The 20,176-nt window shown below is 55.1% G+C and overlaps 2 protein-coding genes across 13 annotated transcripts in view; one reads left to right on the top strand and one right to left on the bottom strand.

The window, feature by feature from the left end:
- The window catches only part of OGDH (oxoglutarate dehydrogenase), a 34,773-nt gene extending 18,079 nt beyond the window's left edge, over positions 1–16,694 (bottom strand). Inside the window, exons 1-5 of one of the 10 annotated variants that reach the window (XR_008469903.1) lie at positions 16,593–16,652; positions 15,773–15,954; positions 13,692–13,940; positions 6,787–6,975; positions 821–923 (exon numbers count right to left, since the gene is read on the bottom strand). Coding sequence is in view for 9 of the 10 variants with exons in the window: in XM_054224829.1 (XP_054080804.1) it covers positions 821–923; positions 6,787–6,975; positions 13,692–13,913 (514 nt within the window). In the remaining variant the exon portion in view is untranslated. Of the gene's footprint in view, positions 1–820; positions 924–1,052; positions 1,144–6,786; positions 6,976–13,691; positions 13,944–15,639; positions 15,955–16,592 lie in introns of those variants that run through there. The other 9 variants (XM_054224833.1, XM_054224835.1, XM_054224829.1 and 6 more) reach the window with 9 other exon arrangements.
- A 1,103-nt stretch (positions 16,695–17,797) lies between these two features.
- Positions 17,798–20,168, top strand: LOC128919630 (interleukin-1 receptor antagonist protein-like). Of its 3 annotated transcripts, XM_054225019.1 has the most exons (6): positions 17,798–18,612; positions 18,707–18,755; positions 18,840–19,029; positions 19,138–19,308; positions 19,418–19,563; positions 19,651–20,168. In XM_054225019.1, the coding sequence occupies exons 1-6, from the start codon at positions 18,572–18,574 to the stop codon at positions 19,861–19,863; spliced, it is 810 nt and encodes a 269-aa protein (XP_054080994.1). In that variant the 5' UTR covers positions 17,798–18,571; the 3' UTR covers positions 19,864–20,168. The 3 variants fall into 3 exon arrangements, with proteins under 3 accessions (XP_054080994.1, XP_054080991.1, XP_054080993.1); XM_054225016.1 differs by having other exon boundaries at positions 18,840–19,308; XM_054225018.1 differs by having other exon boundaries at positions 18,707–19,029.
- Positions 20,169–20,176: the final 8 nt, after the last annotated feature.

Here is a 20,176-nt window from a genome sequence, read left to right as displayed (position 1 = left end):
CCAGGGTAACAACCCTTGGAAAGCACCAGCAAGGTGAAAGAGCTCAGCGCCGCGACCTTGTTCTAGCTAGAAGAATGGCAGCGTAACACAGAGATCAAATCTAAAGCACGTTGAGAGGCGCTGAGTTTAAGCACTTACAGATTAGGATTTCAAGTCCTAGGCACCACACACACTTCTGTGCAACACTCATGCATTTTTCACTCAAAAGCATTGGGATTTCCACCTCTCTACTCGGATGGGAACACATCCCAAAGCTTCCTTGTTATGATCACCAGCAGGGACTTATAGCTCAGTCTTGGCAAAAGGGGGGAAATTAAGGGATTTACAGACGCTGCAGCAAGCTGGGAGTGAATGAGGGCAGGGCATCGCCGCAGGAGCACGCCAAGAGGCGCTTTTCAGCCCCACAGAGATGAAGCCAGCCCATTCCCCCCAGCTCTTGGGGTCCCCAAAAGCAGCACTGGAGCTGAGGGAACAGACCTCCAGCTCTCACCAACACAAAACCTCTCTGCTTCGCATTTCCAGAAGATTCTCCAATTGCTTCCACCCCTGGATGAGCGAGTTCAGTGACATAATTAATTGGCATCGGATGGAGGCGAAACATGAGCCGGGCAATAGGGTTTTGGCATAAGACTCATTCACGGTGACAGCCGGAGGGGGGCAGAACTGCTCCACAGCAGCCGGTTGACTATAAATTTAGAGTGATCATTACTAAGGAAACTTAAGACCTTTCCCCCCTTTCTGGTGAAGCAATCTACCTATAAAGCTGTGAAAGAGAGAGGAGCTCAAGCAATGCAGCACTAACTGCTCTCAAAGCCCTCACCCAGTTTGTCTGTGGATGTGATAATATCGGCTGGAAGGGAGGAGTCCAGATCTGCATCCAAGATGCCCAGTGGGTCGAGTTGTGCTACATGATGCCCTCGTATCTATGAAATGGGCCAGGAATGGAAAGGAGAACAGGCACCAAGAGGGAGGGGGGAAAGGGAGAAAAACAAAAGAGGGGAGGGGTAAAAAAGTTAAATTACATTAGAATTAATTTGCAGAGTAATTCTCACCGACGTTTGGAGAAACAGTTACTGGCGCATCATCAAAATTTACACAACTAATGCCGAGAGGATCAAGCTTTGCAATGTGATGACCCCTGACCTGGAAGCAATAACACAGATTAGTCATTAAAACAAGTTAATTGAAGAGACATTCCTTAAAAAAAAAACAAAACACCCAAGTCATGCACAGTTGCCCTCTTTACATTTTCGGCAGAGCCACCCCAATTTCTGGCTGCCAACTAAAGCCTGGAGAAGTTGTGTTTACTTTCAGCTACAGCACGTAGAGGTGTGAGTGCCACCAGCTGCCAGGACCACTCTGCTCTGTCTGAAGCCAGGCTTCGGCAGGGCGAGCAGGGGGAGAGCGATCTCCTTCACAGCAGAGACCTTCCAGAGCCGCGGTCCAAGGGTCTCCCACCACCTGCCTGGTGTCCAACCTGAGCACCTCCTCTCTACAGATGCAGTAACTCCACACTGATGGTTTCCTCCTAAGCATCATGGCAAGTGAAGAGGCAATTTTCCAGATTTTGGAAGATCTAGGTGCTCCCCTGCCAACGTGGCAGAGAAAACAAGCATTGCCACCAGCAGCAGTAGCTTCTGAAAGGCAGAGAAACTTGACCGAGGAACATCTGCCTGTCTGTGCTATTAGAGGTCAGCAGCTCACAGCAACGTTTGGGAGACAGAAGCCTACAGCAGGGCTTGGAGCACCCTTCTGGGAAGGGGCAGGTGTGGAAATACCAAAGAGCTTTGGCACCAAGCCGGCTCCCGGCAGCAGCAGTCAGGCCAAGCGTCACCACGCTGGGTTTGAATCTGCATCAGGAGCCCCAGAGAATAACGAAAGGTAATGAGGAGTTCTGCTTTTCGCCTTCACAGGAGAAGGTGCCCGCAGACAGACCCCACCACATCTCGCTGGGCAAACTCCATTCATTTCAGCAGCCAGCACTGTCCAATTGGCAAGCCAGTTTATTTCTTCACAGCTCCTGCTCTCGAAGCTTCAGGCTCAGCCATGGTGGGAGCAGGGCAGGAAACACTACTGCCACGGTAGAGAGCATGGTGCCTTCTTTACCCTGTGAAAACGATACTCCTTGGCCATCAAATCTGTTACCAGTTAGAAAAATCATATACGAGGGGATTACTAAACCTCTGGTACAAACCAGACATACTGATCTGACCTTATTTACCAGAAAAGCATTCCTATTCAGAGTACCCCAAGGAGATTTTAGGAAAGGATTTTTGTGGTCTTACCAGCCAAAGAGCCTGAAATCAGCCATTGACATTGAGGCAAACTGCTAAGAAAGCACCGATCTCCCTCCGTGCTCTCTGCAGGGCCAGATGACGATGTGCCTGAGCACTGGTGGCCACACGGAAAGCCCTTTTTCTGGGCCAGCATTGTCTGGGAACAATTTGCTTGTCTGCCTTGCAACAAAGCACGGGGGCCAGCCCATCATTTAGCAGTCGGCAGGACGCAAGCTCACCCCGCTGTTCCCCATGGCCAAGATGCTTTCAGCACGACCAGGAGGCCACTTTGTCGGGCAAGTAGCTTAGAGCTTGGGGGTCTGGTGGCTTTGGGGTCTACTCTGCGGTTTGCAGGTACACAGCAAATCCTCAAATGAGTGTGGAAGCGAGGAGAAGGTCTTTTCCCCCATAGGAGCCATGCTGCTCATTATTCTCCACGTGCAACAAAGTCAGGCAGATTGTCTTCCCCCAACCCAAAACAAGAGCACAGCAGGTATTTGCAGGAAGCACCACGCTGGCAGGCCCCGACCCTGATACAGGACTTCAACCACCCGGTCATCTGCTGTAAAAGCAGCACAGCGAACTACGCACGGCCCAGGAAACTACTGGAGTGCATTGAGGACAACTTCCTAGCACAGGCGACGGAGGGCCTGACCAGATGAGAGGCACTGGCGGACCTGTGGCTCACTAATGAGGAAGAACTTATCACAGAGGTGAAGACTGGAGGTAGCCTGGGCTACAGCAATCGTGCCCTGGTCAAATTCTCAGTCGTGACAGGTACAGGGTGGGTGAAAACCAGTCAGGACCCTAAACCTCAGAAAAGCAAACCTTCGGCTGTTTAGGGCGCTAGTGCATGGGATCCCTTGGGAAACTGCCCTCAGAGGCAAGGGAGCAAACCGGAGCTGAGAGATACTGAAAGATATTTTTCTTAGGGCACAAGAGCTCTCAGTCCCGACGTGCAGGGAGTTGGGCAGGGGAGGCAGGAGGCCAGCTTGGCTCAGTCAAGACTTCTTAGCCAAACTTAAACGCAAAACCAAAACGCATAGGCAGTGTAGACAGGGATACACATCCTGGGGAAGTGATAGGGATATGGCCCAAGAGGGGAGTGCAGGGAGGGGGGATCAGGAAAGCCAAGGCACAGCTGGAGCTGAACTTGGCCAGGGATGTGAAAAATAACAGAAGGGGTTTCTCCAGGTACACAGGACAACAAAGGAAGATGAAAGAAACTGTAACCCCCTGATGAGTGAAACGGGAGACCTGGCTATAACTGACATGGAGAAGGCTGAGGGACTAAGGACTTTGTCACCTCGGTCTTCACCAGCGAGTGCTCTAGCCACGCCACCCAATTCACGGAATCTAAAGGCAGGGACTGGGACAACGAAGTACCACCCACCATAGATCAGGTTCAAGACCATATAAGGAAACTAAACGTGCACAAGTTAATGCATCCTGATGAGATGCATCCAAGGATCCTGAGGGAAATGGAGGATGAAGTTGCCAAGCCCCTATCTGTTGTATTTGATAAGTCATGGCAGTCCCGTGAAGGTCCCAAGTGACTGGAAAAGGGGAAACATACCCTCCATTTTTAAAAAGGGAAAAAAGGAAGACCTGTGGAACTATAGGCTGGTCAGTCTCACCTCTGTGCCCAGCAAGATTGTGGAGCAGATCCTCCCAGAAACCATGCTAAGGCACATGGGAAACAGAGAGGTGACTGGTGACAGCCAACATGGCTTCACTGAGGGCAAACTGTGCCTGAGAAATTGATGGCCTTCTATGACAGGGTTACAGCATTGTAAGGGAAGAGAGACTGATGGCATCTACCTGGACTTGTGTGAAACACTTGACACTGTCCCGCATGACATTCCTGTCTCTAAATTGGAGAGACATGAATTGATGGATGGGCCACTCTGTGGGTAAGGAGTTGGCTGGACAGCTGCACACAAAGAACTGCGGTCAACAGGTCAATGTCCAAGAGGTGACCAGTGACGAGTGGCGTTCCTCAGGGGTCAGTACTGGGACCAGTGCTGTTTAACATCTTTGTCGGTGACGTGGACAGTGGGATTGAGTGCACCCTCAGCAAGTTTGCCAACAACACCAAGCTGCATGGGGCGGTTGATATGCTGGAGGGAAGGGATGCCATCCAGAGGGACCTGGACAGGCTGGAGAGGTGGGCCTGTGCGAACCTCATGAAGTTCAACCAGGCCAAGTGCAGGGTCCTGCACCTAGGCCTAGGCAACCCCCGGCAGAGCACGAGCTGGGGGAAGAATGGATTGAGAGCAGCCCTGACGAGAAGGACTTGGGGATACTGGTGGATGAAAAAAATGATTATGACCCAGCAATGTGCACTCACAGCCCAGAAACCCCCCGCAGCCTGGGCTGCATCCCCAGCAGCATGGGCAGCAGGGCGAGGGGGGGATTCTGCCCCTCTGCTCCGCTCGGGGGAGACAGACACCCCGCTCTGGGGCCACCAACAGCAGAAGGACACGGAGCTGTTGGAGCGGGGCCAGAGGAGGCCCCGGAGGTGCTGGGAGGGCTGGAGCCCCTCTGCTGGGAGGACAGGCTGAGAGAGCTGGGGGGGTTCAGCCTGGAGAAGAGAAGGCTCCGGGGAGACCTTGGAGCCCCTTCCAGTCCCTAAAGGGGCTCCAGGAAAGCTGGGGAGGGACTCTGGATCAGGGAGGGGAGCCACGGGACGAGGGGGAAGGGTTTTACACTGAAAGGGGGGAGATTTAGATTAGATGTGAGGAAGAAATTGTTTGCTGTGAGGGGGGTGAGCCCCTGGCCCAGGTTGCCCAGAGAAGCTGTGGCTGCCCCATCCCTGGAGGGGTTCAAGGCCAGGTTGGCCGGGGCTTGGAGCAACCTGGGCTGGTGGGAGGTGTCCCTGCCCAGGGCAGGGGGGTGGGAACCAGAGCATCTTTAGCATTCTATGCTTCAAAAAGAAATAATGACTTGGAGATGCAACCACGGCTACAATTAAGAAGCCATCACTACTGCCGCAGCAGTGCAGGGTCACTGCTCACCTACAATTACAGGGACAATCCAGCTCAATCCAATTAAGAAATTAATTGCCTGGTGTTTTAAGTAGGTTACCCATCACAGGTGGGGTTTCCTCCTGCCTTCCTACTCTTTTGTACCTACACTGTGCTGAACTTCCACACCTGGACACCCCACTGTAGCTAAAGCCCTACAGTGATACTGGGGTAGGAAGGGAGGTGGATTTCTCACTGCAGGCAGCTTAGAAAAATACATCCAAGAGCTATCACCTCTCAGCACTGCCATTCTGAGACTGAGGAAGTGACGGGAACGCAGAAGAGGTTGTGGATTTTGTCTTCATATTGCTGACTTGGAGTTGCTGCCTCCAACGACATCAGTCACCACTTGTTTGAACTTGGCGTCTGCCCACATGTTCCCCCAGCAAGAGCTGCACAGCCTTTAGAAACGGCCTGCCAGGATCCACCCGAGCTGGAGAGAGCTGGCCAGGTAGTCACCTCCGATGAACTCAGTCACGAGGGAAGACGCAGGTCCTCACAAACATGTCCCAGCTTCCTCCTCTTAAAGAAAAGCAGGGCAGTGCCCCAATGTTGACATTGGCACATCGGCTGCAGAGACAGGCAGGGCAGGGTAGGGGCACTTTCTTCAAGACGGAGAGCAGGGTCAAAGCTGGGCAGACCTTTGGACTTGCCCAGTGCTGCAGTTCTTGCCTTAACCTGTGGCCTTGTACATTGGATTTTCCAATCTGGATTTTATCTGAGCAGGAACACGACCTGCAGTGGGTGCTTCTTTGCAGGAATAGGTGAGAAGACCATGGTCACACCTCCACAGCAGCTGGGTTTGTTAACTTCGCACCACAGCCCCAATTAAAGCTCCCACACTTGACAAACCAGAGTGCAACCAAAGGTGAAAGGATAACACAGATGTAGAAACACATTTAAATGTCCTCTCAAGTTAAAATATTGGCTGGCCTCCCCCAGCCAGAGGATGTTTCCTTCCTTGTTTCTCCCAACAGGCTGACTTTGGCAGCATCAAAGTTGCCCAGCGGCAAATCTGAGTTGCAGCCCAGCGGCACCACAGCCCTCTTCCCAGTTGCAAATCGCAAGGAAATATTTCCTGAACTTTTATTTTAGGACCTCAGAAGTTCTCTCAGCAACATGGGGGAAGCAGGATGGGGGTCCCACACCACTGCTGAGCAAGGCAGAAGCCCACAGCACAGCAGCATCATTCCAGCAGCCAGCAAACCACCCTGCTCAGAGAAGATCTCCCCCTCCCTGCAAACCTAATTGCTCTATTTGGGTGACAATAGCTTTAATCTTCCCATTGTCCATCAAAGCATCAGCTGAGCTACTGCCCTAAGGGATCAGCAGCTCCTGTTAAAAACCAGTCAGTCCAGCACTCATCCTGCATGCTCATCATGCAAAACACGTGCATCAGCCGCACTAACCCCAGCCCACCTCAGCCACCACATGCTCCTCCACGGAGGACATGCTCCTCCTCGGCACAAAGCTCATCTCCTTACCTGATATGCCCTGATGAGAGATTGCACTGCGAGATGGTCCTCCACCAGTTTATCTACGTTGGGCTGTGCTTGAACCAGGAACTGGGCTTGGGACAGCGTGGAAAGGCTGGTACTCAGTGGAGGGGGGCTTTGGTAAGCAGTGCCTGGAGCAGCTCCGGCATTGGCATTGCGGAAGAAGATGTCCCACGACTAGGAAAATGGAAAGAAGAGAGGCGAGAGGGTCATTACCTGCAACCCAAACAGCTCCTCACTCGAGGTTACTGGGGTCTCAGCTCTATTGCCACAGCAGAGAGAGAAATCCCCCGGGGGCAGAGCTGCCTCCTCCCTGGCACCCCAGCCCTACACAGCCACTGCCGAAGGCACCCACCTGCCTTGGACAGGAGAACACTAAAGCTCTCCCACTATTCCAATTACACCATTATCCCACTTCCCATCCACCTGGATTGCTTCTTTTGGCATGAGACCGTCCCCAGAGCCCCCCCTCCCTCTGCAGCAGTACTCAGGACAGGACACAGGTGACACCCCTCGCCTGGCTCGCCTACTGAAACCTCTGAGCAACGAGCCCCAGCCTGGTCTTCAGGCTCTAGTTTCCCTCCCTCCAGGGCAGGAGACTGTCCTCTAAATACTGACAATATTTCCTGAAAAATATTTTTGCCCTCTAATCAAATACACTTTTCCATGGTCTAAATGGCCTGAGACCCAAGTCCCAGTGTAAGCCGTGTTGTCCAACCCTCAACCAACAATGGCTTTTTTCTTTTTCTGCCTCCTCTCCAATTTTTCCCCATCCCTCAGCGACACCAGCACTATGTGGATACTCCCATGCCAGCTCTCCCATGCCCTTAGCGAGCCAGATACCCCCTCTGCTCCTGTTCCCCTCTGCAGATGGGTGTTAAGAAAACAAAGGAACCCCCCCACAAAAAAGCCCTTCAACAGACATGGTGCAACTTTGTGGTACTTATCCATCACTGCCTGAAGAGGCCAGAAGCGTCCCAGGCCAAATTCAAGTTAAACTGTCTACTTGGAGAGGCATCTACAGGCATGGGGAAGGGGAGAGACCAGCAGAGCAAAGTCCCAGACACGTCCTCCCATCACGCTCTCACCCCTGCCCACTTCCCACGTGCCACTGAGTGATAGCAGAAGACGAGGGCAAGGCAGAGCGGCATCTGCGTGCCTGCACCTACCCAAGACACCAGCTAGAGCAAACAAATCCCATCAGATTCACGCACTGGTTTCAGCCCAAGGGTCTCTCCGCCAACTGGGAGCAAGAGCCCGGCACTCAGCACCCTGCGTGCTCCTGAACCTCGTGTCTGCATCACCCAGCCTCAGTGATGCAGAGATGGGCAAAGTGCTGCCCTACCCGAGTCGAAAAGAGCCATGAGAGCAGCTCCAGTGGTGGTTTGGGGCAGAAAAAGCAGCTTTTGTGCCCTGGTAGCAGGGCAGAGGTGACTGAAAACCTGACCTTTGCCAGAGGAGCACCAGCTCTCCCCCTTCCCTGGAGCTCCTCCAGCTGCAGCACCCATCACATGCCCCAGGAAGCTATTTCCAGCACGGGCCTACCCAGACACCCCATCACACGGCTGCGCGAGGTGACTAAATTTAGAAACAGGTCACTGAAGGAACATAAATAAAATCTGGAACAATTTGGCATGGTAACTGATAAACAACAGCTCCCCCAAAGGAAAAATGAAAAACAAAAAAAACCCAAAAAAAAAAAAAAAAAAGCAAAGCCGGAAAGCACCCAATCCTGTCCTGACTGTTGTCTGCTAAAGGAAATTTCATCTGGAAAAGACGGAGAGCTGCTTTTTGTACGATCCTTACTCCTGGCCACTGGTGAGAGCACCCCAAGCCCCTTCCCTTCCCCAGGCTCACAGAACTCATGGGTGCCCCAGAAGCCATCGGCTCCTGGGAGCAGGAGGGACAAGTACCCCAGGATGGGCTCTGTGCCCTTGGGGTGGGGAGGAATCTGTCCGGCTGCTTTGCTGGTGGTTTCAGGTTGATTAACGTGCCAGAAAATAAAGACAGACAAGAGAAAGGGAGCATCTGCTAGCCCAGGGAGGGGGGTGGCAGCGATGCTGGGGGACAGGGACAGAGCCAGGAGGCAGAGGTGTTGCCTTTATGACCTTCTCCCTTCTGACATTCAACACTGTTAACCTCCTGGAGATGCAATTTGCTTCTGTTCTGAACGAAAAAGTTCATTTTAAGCTCTCCAAACAAGGTGTGGCACCGGCTGCGTCAGCTCAGGCACTTTCACTAAATGCTTTATTGCCCAACATAATTACAGAGTATTTCAGGCTACCTGACCGCAGGCTTTGCCCCCAGTGAAGGCTGTGGCCCTGATAAGAACTATAAAAACATCAACTTTCAAGTTGCTGATGTGGTTTCGAATTCAAGGGTATTCAAGGGCCGTGCCTGGGGTTTCTGGTCACCCATGGAGGCGTCTCTGGAGCTCACGTATCCCACGGGAGAGGCTGAAGAGCCCCATCAGCCTTATCCTGCTTTATTGCAGGAAGGAGGACTTTGCCTTAATCCAGCACTTGCAGAAGGTAAGAGCAGTAATAAAGCTCATCAGGTTATTCCCTTCTGACCCTCTCTGCGCCCACGGCAGCCCTGCGAGCATTCCTACAGTTCCTATACCCTACATATAAAGATAGGGTATAATACATATATATATATATACACACAGGGTATAAGAGAGGTCAGATTCACCTCTTTTTTACTAAGAGGTCCCAAAGCTTTTATCTCCCCGCTCCTCGGTGCGCAGGCAGTGCTCCTCGTCTCGGTATGCTAAATGCTCCCAGGCCCCTACTGTGACTGTCCCACAGCCACGTGTCCCACCACAGCCACAGCACAAGGTGTTAGCCCGGACTGACCTTCCCAGCACTCCTTTGTGCCGCTGCTCGTGCGCCGCCAAAGCAGGATGGGAGAGGCAGCTGACTGCACCAAGCCTGGATAGTTCAGGCTTTAGAGGGATTTTGAGCTCAGCTCTGAGAGCAGAGCTCACCCCAGGCTTCTCTGCTGAGAACAGCCCTCAAAACAGCTCCCCAAGTGAAACCAGCATCTTTCACCTCATTTATCAGACTCGGTTCCTGGAGAAGGCTGTGAGTCCCAGGCTCCGCCACAAAACCGGCTCAGAGGTCAGACGCAGAGCAGAGGGAGAGGCGTGACATCTCCCACCCGCTGCAGGGCACCTCAAATTGGGCTGGGGCTGCTCCAGGCTGGGAGGTGCACAAGGGAGATACAGCCTGTGTCCCTGCTCCTTCTCCTGCCACATACTCCAGGGGACAGAAAGCACCAATCAGGCATGCTCCGCACCGCGGGCAAGCCACACAGGACCTCCCGCTGTGGCAGGGAGAAGAGGAGGAACACTCAGAGCTTAAGGCAGGAAGAGCAGCCTGAACCAAATTTACAGCTGAGCGTAGGGAGTCAAGCAGCGATGGATCGGTTCAGGCTCTGCACATCGCCTTGTGCCTTATCAACAGAAGCAAGTTCTCTGGGGTGCCTGCTTTTGAAGATGGAGGATGAAACCCAAACATTTCCAACTCCTAAACGATATTCTTACCAAATTCAGACTGGGCCCCTATTTGCGAGCACGACTGCAAAGGACACAAAAGCACCACCCAGGGCCAGGTGCGGGGCTCTGGCCCCGCTGAAGGTTGTGGGCTCCTGCTGTCATGTCAGCAAAGCTGTGGTTACACATCGCAGTCTACACACATTGTGGTCATAAAACCACTTTCAATATAAAAATCAAAACACTGGCATATTGAGAAGTCCGTGTTAAAGGCTGTGTGATGTGCATACATACAGAGAGAACTGTATCCCTTTACACCAGCCCAACCTGAACACGGGGGCTGTTGTTCAGGAATGCTAACCTTGTCGCAGATGTATGACTGTGGGTATCATCTACCCGCAGTCAAAGCTCTCCGGCCACCTGCCCTGAAGCAAGACACTCAGGGTCCTGGGGAGATGGTGTGGGCTGTGACAAGCATTGCTAGCAGCCAGCACCATACCCCCGTCGGCAAAGAGGGGGGCGGGAGGAGGGAAGTGGTCCCAGGAGCGAGCAGCACTCCCTCCGCCGCAGCCCACAGGCACCCTCGCCTCCTCTTCCCCCAGCTCTGCTCCTCCTTACTCATCAGAATCAGAAAATGGAGTTCAACTGAAGTTTAGCTCACAAAAAAAAGCCTAAAATAGCTTTAAAAAAAATTACACTACTCTAAACACTGAAGTATATTCTACAGCTTAAACCACCAGTGTTTGCACGGAGGAAGTGAATTCATTTTGCTCAGCCGGGATGGTCATGCTGGCTGAAAGTCTTGTAGGTTTTGGTGACACCAGCAAAGAAAGCCCTTGTGAAGACCTAGTGAAGGTCTTGCCCTCACTAGCAAAAAGCGGCACGGCAAGGTGCAGCTGGCCTCTGCTCTGTGCACAGAACAGATAAGCCACAGCTGGGTCCATGTAACTGCCCAGCTTTTTTTTGGGAACTCCACCCTCGGATCTGACCCTACATCTACCAGGGTAGAGGCCAACGCTTATCAGGGATAGGGGTGACATACTCCACTGCTGCTTCAGGGGACGCAGGCTGATGGGGACCACTCACAAGCTGATACTAGGGACGGCTGCAACCCCAATCCCACTGCAGTGGCTCGGTGTCTCAGCAGGGACAGGGTGAGCCGTGAAAAAGCGTGGAGAGGAGAAAGGGGCAAAGCCAGGAGCTGGGAAGGGATCTTGGTAAAGGGGTCACTGGAACAAGGTGGGATCCACCCAGGAGAGATGAGTCAAGTATCAGTGCATTATCTGTCTAAGTGTGTCGGGGAGTAGCAGCAAAGTCCATGCCAAACCTCAGCTATCAACTCCACCAGGAGTTTTGGGACCGGGCATTGGATTTCATAAGATCAGTGGTTTGGGTTGGAAGGGACCTTCAAAGACCATCCAGTCCAACGCCCATGGTCTGGATCCTACTTTCTGCCAAGTAGGATGTCACCTTGATTTTGGTTAAAAAGCAGTCTGTAAGACTTGCTTTTTACATCACTAGCATCAGGTTTGCTTCCTGGCAATGATAAGACCCTGCTTCATTTCACACTGATTTTCCTACTGCCACAAACCATCCCCAGATGCACTGGAGGCAAAATCTTATGTCAACTCCTGCACTGCTCACTAAGCACTCAGAAGTACTGCAAGGGACATCGATATCCAGGGGTGACTAATATACACTTGCAATTCTTCACCATAAACATTGGACTGAGGGCCTGGAGAGGTGGTGGGAGCGCCACCCCTTCACAGTGCTCAAAACTTAACCGCACGAGGCCCCAGCTGACATGGTGCAGCCGCAAAGCTGGAGGCCACCTCCAAGCTGGCTATGCTGGGGCAGAGGCTCCAGAGGCTCCTTCCAACCTAAACTCTCCCAATTTCTTCAGCTGAGCATGCATGAGGACTCCCGTACAGCACTGCATGCACTGCCCACCTACAGGCTAGCTGCTGAAGCTCCAGAGGCTACATTAAAGAGTAGACAGGACCAGAAGAGATCCAAGGTCTGGCCTCAGGACCCAAACACGCTTCCCAGTCAGCTGCCCCTGTTAGTCTTGATGTTTACTCTCACATCTGCTCAGAACAACATTCAAGACTGAGTAGGGTCTGTAGATCAAAGAGCCAGTATCAAACCATGAAGACCCTTTTCCAAAGGCACAACTGTGCCTGTCGCTGGGACAAGCGCGGTATAACCCTCACTCGTTTTCAAATTAGACTACAGCATTTAGATTCATGGGTTTTAATTCAATATCCTGCCTCCAAAAGACTGGGCTGCATCACGTGCATGTGCTTGGGTAGCTTTCAAGTCACTATTTGACAAAGGGCACAACCCAAACCAACATACTTTGTGTTTTCCGAGTCTGTATTGCTTGGCTCAGCTACCTGTTTGCCTCAAAAGAAGCATAAAGTCAACGCTGTTTGTGAAAATTCAGCTTTGATCCTACCATAAAACCTTTACAGCACCCTAGAGGCTGTGCATTTTGGATGTGTGGGACCGGTGCCATCGCAAATACACTCAATGCTGATGCACATGTTGGGACATGAGATTCCTTACTCACTGTTGACTGCTCATTTAACCATCGCATCTTGGTTTGCGGACTGCTCATGTGCTACCGAATAAAGAAAATCCCTGCTCTGTATCAGGACGTGTATGAAACTGTCTTAAAAATCCCCTGGGTAATGCTGAGACTTAGTCACTAGAGGAACATTTTCCTTGTGAAACGCTGGGGATGGGGAAAAAATGCAGTTGGGTTTCAGAAATCCTCTTCTCAGCTGAGCCCTCACCTGCTGGACTCTATGTTAGAGACATGGCCTTCTCCTCACTGCAGGAGCTTCAGTAATTCAGATCGAGACAGAGCTCTGCGCATACTGCCCACAGCCTGGGCGATTTCCCAGTTTTAAGTTCAGGAGCAGCTGGTGGGATAGCTACAGCCCACCTACCCCAACACGTAACTCAACATGTAACACCACCCGTGCCCGACGTAAAAAGGAAACCAGTGGAGAAAACCCTCTCTGCCTCCCCCCCATTCTCCACTCCAGAATAGATGAGCCATCAGAGCTGGAAAAATAAAGCATCGGAGCTCGTTAAAGATGGATTCCCAGGAGAAGCGATTCCTTGTGTCCGCTCGTGATCCAGGATGCTGCCTGCGTCCCACAAGGCGACGGCGTTCCCTTTTGAAGAGAAAAGCTCCTCTTGGATCTTGCTCAAGGAATCGCTGACATTTCTTTTGGGCAAAGCAAGGCAGAAGGACCATCCACAACAATCTGGCCCCTCCGGCTGAATTCGATCCTCCCTGGGACACGTGCACTTACTTACCTGAACCCACTGCTCAGACACACAGAGAGAGAAGCGAAGGTGATATCCTGGTGAGGTTGCTCCTTACCTTATGTACACTTTTGGGATTTTCCAGCCAAGCATAATACATTTCCTCCACGTAGTTTGAACTAGTCCCACTCAAAAAGGGCTCAGCAGCCACCGGTGCGCTGTAGCACCTGATCTGTTGAAACGTCCTGGGTGCTGCCAGCCTGTGTTGGGAAATTGTCTTTACAGTCTGCGAGGCCGTCAACGGCCTCAGCTTTGCCGCACAAGTCCTTAAGTTAAGCATGTTTGTCCTGTCACCTCACGCAAATCCCTGCTGGGAGAGAAGGGAAAAATCAGTTAGAAATTACTGCAGAAGAGCACAGAGCAGAGACTAACCCCCCTTCACTCCCCATGAGCCCCGAGCACGGAGAACTGAGCTTAGGATCGGTTTTTAATTCAGGTAAATCCATCCATCCCGTCCCACAGCCAAGTCCCCAACAGCTGGGAAACACAGTTTTTGCTCAAGACACTTGGCGCAGCCAGGTCTGCCTCCCCTGCCCCTGCCAGCACAGCACCATCATCTCCCGACACGTTGGTGAAAAGCAGATTTTCTCGGTGGGGTACCCAATGGTGGCCTCAAACAAGCCACTGCACCTCAAAGCCACCTGCATCTTTTTATATCCAGCACCTTCCTACAAAATAAGGCACGTTTGATGGCGAAACACAGCCTGGATTAACAATGTAAGGTATCAGTTTCCCCCAGTGCTTTCCTCTTTAGTTCCTAGCCAACAACATCTACTCTTTTTCCAACAATAAATCCATAAAGTATTCTTTGATTTCTTGTGATCTTTTAATTCTTCCTCTGAGAATCCTCTTTTTGTTTGTTTTAAACAGGAAAATCCTCTATGAAACTCAGATTCCATCAAGAGCTGGACACTTAAGCCTTTCCATCTCCCATTTGCAGGGACATCGTACAAGTTTGAAGAAAAGCACTTTAAAGCACTGTGCCCAGAAAGGTGCTGGAAAAAACTTGTTACCAGCTGCATTTTAACACTGAATATCATGTTTTCCTTCACATCGAGCTGATCAAGCCTAGCAGGGCAAGCTCCTCCAAGTCTGTGCAAGCTGCAGGAAGACAGCTCTCATCACACCAACCCAGCATGGAAGCTTTTTCCATCGCCCTCTCTCCCAGGTAGAAGGTCTGGGCTTGGATTTTTGTTGCGTTATTCAACCTGCGACCACTCTGCTGGGCCAAGGTTTTCTTCTTGCTGTTTTCTGTTACGTGCACCAGGATAAAGCTGGGAAGAAACCGTCTACGGCAAAGACCCCTCTCAAAGTAGAGGTACGGTGGCGCAAAGCACTTCAGATGTGGGCTCCAGGACAGACCACTTTACCACTCCTTAAAAGCTCACAGCCAAGAAGGCCAATGCAGTCCAAAGGCCCAGGGAGGGGCTCTCCCCTGCCCAGAGAACCCAGAAAAGCAACCTTGAGCTGGCGTGGGACCTCTCAAAGGTCCCCCAGCAACCTCCACCTCACAGCTCTTGGTGGGGTGCAAGGACTGTGCTTCTCCTTATACACATCTGACCGACAGCCACAGCCCAAGGGGAAGTGTTGGAGCAAGATCATCTCGGGGGAAGCGCTGGCACTTGGAGTCAGCTCTTCTTGAAAGGAAAGGAGCTACCCTTTCCACCCAGCTCCTCCCGCAAGAGTGGAACCCGAGGCTGGAGGGGACGCAACTGGCCAGTTTCCATATTCCCGACCAGTTTAACAAGCAGCATCCCAATGTCAAAGCAGCTATCATGCATTCACCAGACTAAAATGAAGCTTTGCAGTGGACTGGAGAAAAAAATACACCTTCGTTACCAGCATTTCATCAGCTGGGCTTCCAGATTTGCCTTGCAGAATTTAGTTCTGGCTACCTGGCACAGCAGCAGCTACGCTTCCAGCCTCAAAACACAAGATTTTGGTCCAAAGAGCCTGAGGAAGACCCAGGATCACTTTAATTCAGCCCAAGCGTTTTACAGATGTACCTGAGGGAAGGAGGGAAGATCACTCGTGCTTTCCACCCTGCTTGCTCACTTCTGTTTGCAGTCAAACAGGCAAGAAATGGCAGGCAGGTGCAGGACAGCAAGCATGGCAGCACGAGACGCCTTCCCAGCTTACCCTCCTCAGAGTTCAGCAGCAAAACACAGGCAGATACTTCAGAGACCGGCTGAACGGCGTGTCAGCGCACAGGCAGGCACGCGGTAGGGGGAAAAAAAGCTTCAGGACGAAAGCGTGGGCGGCATCTCTGGCTTGGGTGTCTGGTTTCGGCGGTGCCGCTCAGCAGCGTCCCGGTGACCTCTCTGGAGAACAGGGGTGTTAAGGCCAAGCTTTGCCCCAGAACGAGCAGAACCAGCCAGTCTCCAAGGGCCCCTCGCGGGGAGGGCTGGCTGCCCGAAGGCGCGGGAGGCCGTGGCGAGCCGGGCGCTGTTTCTGAGGTAAACCCCGTTAGCGCTAGCCGGCGGGGCGGGCGGGCGGCGGGGACCGCGCCCGAGACCGCCGCTGTGGGGTGACCCGAGGCTCGGGGAGGCGGCGACAGCTGCGGACGGGCCCGGGGACGGGGGCGCCCGGCCGGATCCCGTCCCAGATTTCACCGAGAGGTCGAACAACGGGAAAATCCAACACACAGTGAGGAATGGCGGGGGGGGAAGGGGGGCGCGCGGCCCCACACACACTCGCGCGCGCCCCCGCCCCGCCTATCGCAGCGCCGCCAGGCGCCCAGCCGCCTCCCCATTGGCCGTGCCGGGCTGCCCGTCCAGCCGCCGTCCCGCCCCCCGCCCTGAGGCGCCCGGGTGGCGGCGCCAAGGACACCGGGGAGCGGCCGCGGCCGCGCCCGGCCCGGCGGGACCCGCGCCCGGCCCGGCGGGACCCTCCCCCCGCCCCTCGGGCTTCGGGCTGCAGCCCTCGCCCAGGCCCGGCCCGGCGCCGCCGCGGTACCCACCGGCCCGGCCCCTCCGTCCGCCCCGCTCCTGCCCCGGCTCTGACAGCGGCCCCAGCGCCGGCCTGCCCCGCCCGCCCCGCCCCGCGCTGCGTCACCGCGTCGCCACGCCCCCCACGCTGTGCCGCCACGCCTCCCCCAGCGGGCGCGGCTCAAGGCGCCTGCGCCGCCGCCCCGCGCGCCGGGCGGAACCTCCAGGGGAGGGGCCAGGCGGAGGGGCGGGGATTGGGCGGGGCGGGGCGGTCGCCATGGTTACCCGGCGCGGCCACCGCCTCGGGTGTGGGCATCCCCCATGGCCCGGGGACCCCTGCATGGCCTGGGGACCCCCCCAACGGCCTGAGGAGCTTCCATGGCCTGCCTGGGGACCTCTGCCATCACCTGGGGACCGCCAATGGCCTGGGGACCCCTTCCACGGCCTGGCGACCCCACCAATGCCTGGGGATGCCCGCTGTGCCCTGGGGACCCCTGCCACAGCCTGGGGACACTAGCCATGTCCTGGGGACCCCTCCGTGGCCTGGGGGCCCCCTGACGGCCTGGAGACCTCCACCATGGCCTCGGAACCTCCACCATGGCTTGAAGACCTCTACCACCGCCTGGGGCCCCCTACTGTGGGGACTTCTGCCATGGCTTGAGGACCTCACCGTTGCTGGGGACCCCACCACAGCCTGGGGACAGCCACCACGATGTGGAGGACCCCCTGGCATGGTGGACCTCATGGCCTGGGGGACCTCAGGCCTTTGGGGACATCCTGACGTGGGTGAGAGCCAGCGGGCCTCGCCTCTGTGTGGGGGACAGGCAAGAGGCGGCTGTGGGCACAGGGCCCTCCCGGGGAATTTTGGGGTGCTGGCTGTTTCCTGGGGATGAGTCACAGCAGTGGCAGGAGCCGGCCAGCACTTTCGGGAAGTGAAACAGGCGCCAGGAAAACACCCTGACAGCCCGTGGCGACGCAAGCTTGGCCACGCTTGTCCCCAGCCCAGCCGGCATGGTGCAACCGCTGGCACTCCATGGACACGGGGCATGCAGCTGCTGCGGGGGGTGACGAGGAGTGTCCCCCAAGGCCGTGTCCCCAAAGACCGTGTCCCCAGGGCGGTGCAGGTGGGCATGCGGGACCGAGGGGGTATTGGGGCAGTGGGGACAGGAGGGGTGACGGAGGGCGCCGTGGGCAGCGCAGGAGGAAGCTGTGGGGAAATGGCGGAGCGGCAGCGCTTGCGCCACCAGCCCCTTCCGGGGCAGCTGTGGTCCCCAGCACTGACGAGGGTGGACGTCATTGTGGCCCCGGCGGGATGGGGGTGGGGCAGGCCCTGCTGCATCAGCACGGCCACCAAGAGCTGGCACGCAAGCACCAGCCCCACACATTGACCCCAGAGCATCCCCCCTGGTCTCTGCCCCACACACCAACTCCAGAGCATCCTCCCTGGTCTGCCCCACACATTGACCCCAGAGCATCGCCCCTGGTCTCTGCCCCACACACCAACTCCAGAGCATCCCCCCTGGTCTGCCCCACACATTGACCCCAGAGCATCGCCCCTGGTCTCTGCCCCACACACCAACTCCAGAGCATCCCCCCTGGTCTGCCCCACACATTAACCCCAGAGCATCCCCCGTGGTCTCTGCCCCACACACCAACTCCAGAGCATACCCCCTGGTCTGCCCCACACATTGACCCCAGAGCACCGTCCCTTGTCTCTCCCCACATGTGGCCCCTTGCTTAGACCCCCAGTGCTGCTCGGGGACAGCCATCTCCCCAGGCCTCCCAGTTTCATCCGAGGAGCTGGGCAAACACGGGTGTTGCGAAAGGTGGAAATCCCGCTCTGACGGCGTTTCCTTCCAGCAGCTCTTGAAAACCGGCTGCGCCGACGCCGGGCTCAGAGGGCACCCGAGCGACACCGCCAGCAGGACAGGCAGGAGCAGGCAGCCAAGCGCCGCGGCGTTCAACAGGTACCAGCAAGTCTCTGCCCAGGTTTTCGCAGTCGGCAGCAGAGATGGCGTTCGTCCCCGATTTGGACACACTGGAGAGCAGCAGGTAAGTGTGGCTGTGCCAGGTGGGGACACTGGGGACACAATGCTGCCCTCGTGCCGTGGTGGCCCTGGCTTCACCATCTCTCCTTTCCTTCCAGCCTGAACGAAGAGACATTTTATGGTCCCGACTGCCTCTGCCTGCAGAAGGTAATCCTGGGGCAGTGGGAATGGCCCTGGGACCACTGTGATGGGGAAGCCAGGCTCTCATCCCACATCCCCTTTCCTTCCCAGAAACCCCGCCTGGACTTGGAGGTCGCATCGCCTGAGGTGGGCATCCAGGTGACAGTGACCAAGGGACATGGCACCAGGACCTTTCGCCAGGCTGCCGTCCTCGTGGTGGCTGTGACCAAGCTCCTGAAGCGGCCGGCGCACAAGGACTTTGCTGACAGTGACCTTGGGGGCTTCCTGGATGATATTTTTGGTATGGGGACGTGGCATCAGGGGTGTCACCCCAGCCAGGGGATGCTCTTGGGGGATGCTATTGGACCTGGGTGCATCACCATCCTCCTGACCATCTCCCTCCCTGCAGAGCCCGTCTCCTTCCAGCGGATCGAGGGCAGCTACACTGGGGCGCCCATCTACCGTTACACCCGCTCCCAGTCCTTCGACATCCTCGACATCGACCAGAAGTGCTTTGTCCTGGAGTCGCCCACCCAACTGGTGGCCCTGCACCTGCAGGGACCCTCCGCCGAGCGGAAAGGTGAGGGGACACAGTCCCAACCCAATGTCCTCATCCCCGACCCCGGGACCACCCGGGAGCCACCCCACAGCCCCAGGACCGCCTGTTAACCTGTTCCTTCTCTTTGCAGTGAAGCTCAACATCGCTCTGTACCGTCCCCGGTCATCGAAGGGTGGCCTGGGGACTGGACGGATGCCAGTGGCATTGGGCATCAAGGGCTACCAACTCTATATGTCATGTGTGATGAGCGGCGCTGAGCCCGTGCTGCAGCTGGAGGTGAGTTGGCGGTCCCACCGGCTGCATCCCCCATGGGGCTGAGGGCTCCATCCCACCCTGAACCCTGTTTTACCCCCTTGGCTGTAGGAAGCCGATGTCAGGAGGGACATCGAGAGCGTGGAGCTGACGCGCTTCATTTTCTACCGCTTGGACAGCCCAGCCGAGGGGAAAACCCGCTTCGAGTCAGCTGCCTTCCCCGGCTGGTTCATCTGCACCTCCCTGCAGCCCCGCCAGCCCGTCAGCATCACCAACCGCCCTGACCAGGTCAACATTGCCACCTACGAGCTGAGCGGGCGCTGAGGAGCCCCCGCACCCAACCCAACCCAACTGGCAGTTGCTGGTTTTCAGGCTGTATGTACCGAGTACAACCCCCTCCCAGCCAGGACCCCCGTCCTCCCCATCTATTTCAGGTGAAATAGCAGCTCTGGGCCCTGTGGGCCTGAGTCACCCCAATTTATACTTATTTATTGTGTCTGGCCAGTGCTTTTAATTTATATACATTTTAATGGAAATATTGTGATTTTGTTATCTGGAATGGAGGTATTTGTTGGTGATGGAGGTGGAAATAAAAGGTTTCCCAGGATGGCGTTGCTCAACAAATTGCTCTCACAGG

Source organism: Rissa tridactyla, chromosome 20 (assembly GCF_028500815.1).
Source record: "Rissa tridactyla isolate bRisTri1 chromosome 20, bRisTri1.patW.cur.20221130, whole genome shotgun sequence".
Classification (NCBI taxonomy): domain Eukaryota; kingdom Metazoa; phylum Chordata; class Aves; order Charadriiformes; family Laridae; genus Rissa; species Rissa tridactyla.
The sequence above is the reverse complement of the archived record's forward strand: the minus strand, read 5'-3'. Positions and strand labels throughout refer to the sequence as shown.

Bases quoted from the DNA above. Each gene is read 5' to 3' on its own strand.
- LOC128919630 (XM_054225016.1), top strand. From the start codon at position 18,572: ATGGCGTTCGTCCCCGATTTGGACACACTGGAGAGCAGCAG. The intron at 18,613-18,706 runs GTAAGTGTGGCT...CTTTCCTTCCAG, and splicing joins GACACACTGGAGAGCAGCAG to CCTGAACGAAGAGACATTTT. The intron at 19,564-19,650 runs GTGAGTTGGCGG...CCTTGGCTGTAG, and splicing joins AGCCCGTGCTGCAGCTGGAG to GAAGCCGATGTCAGGAGGGA.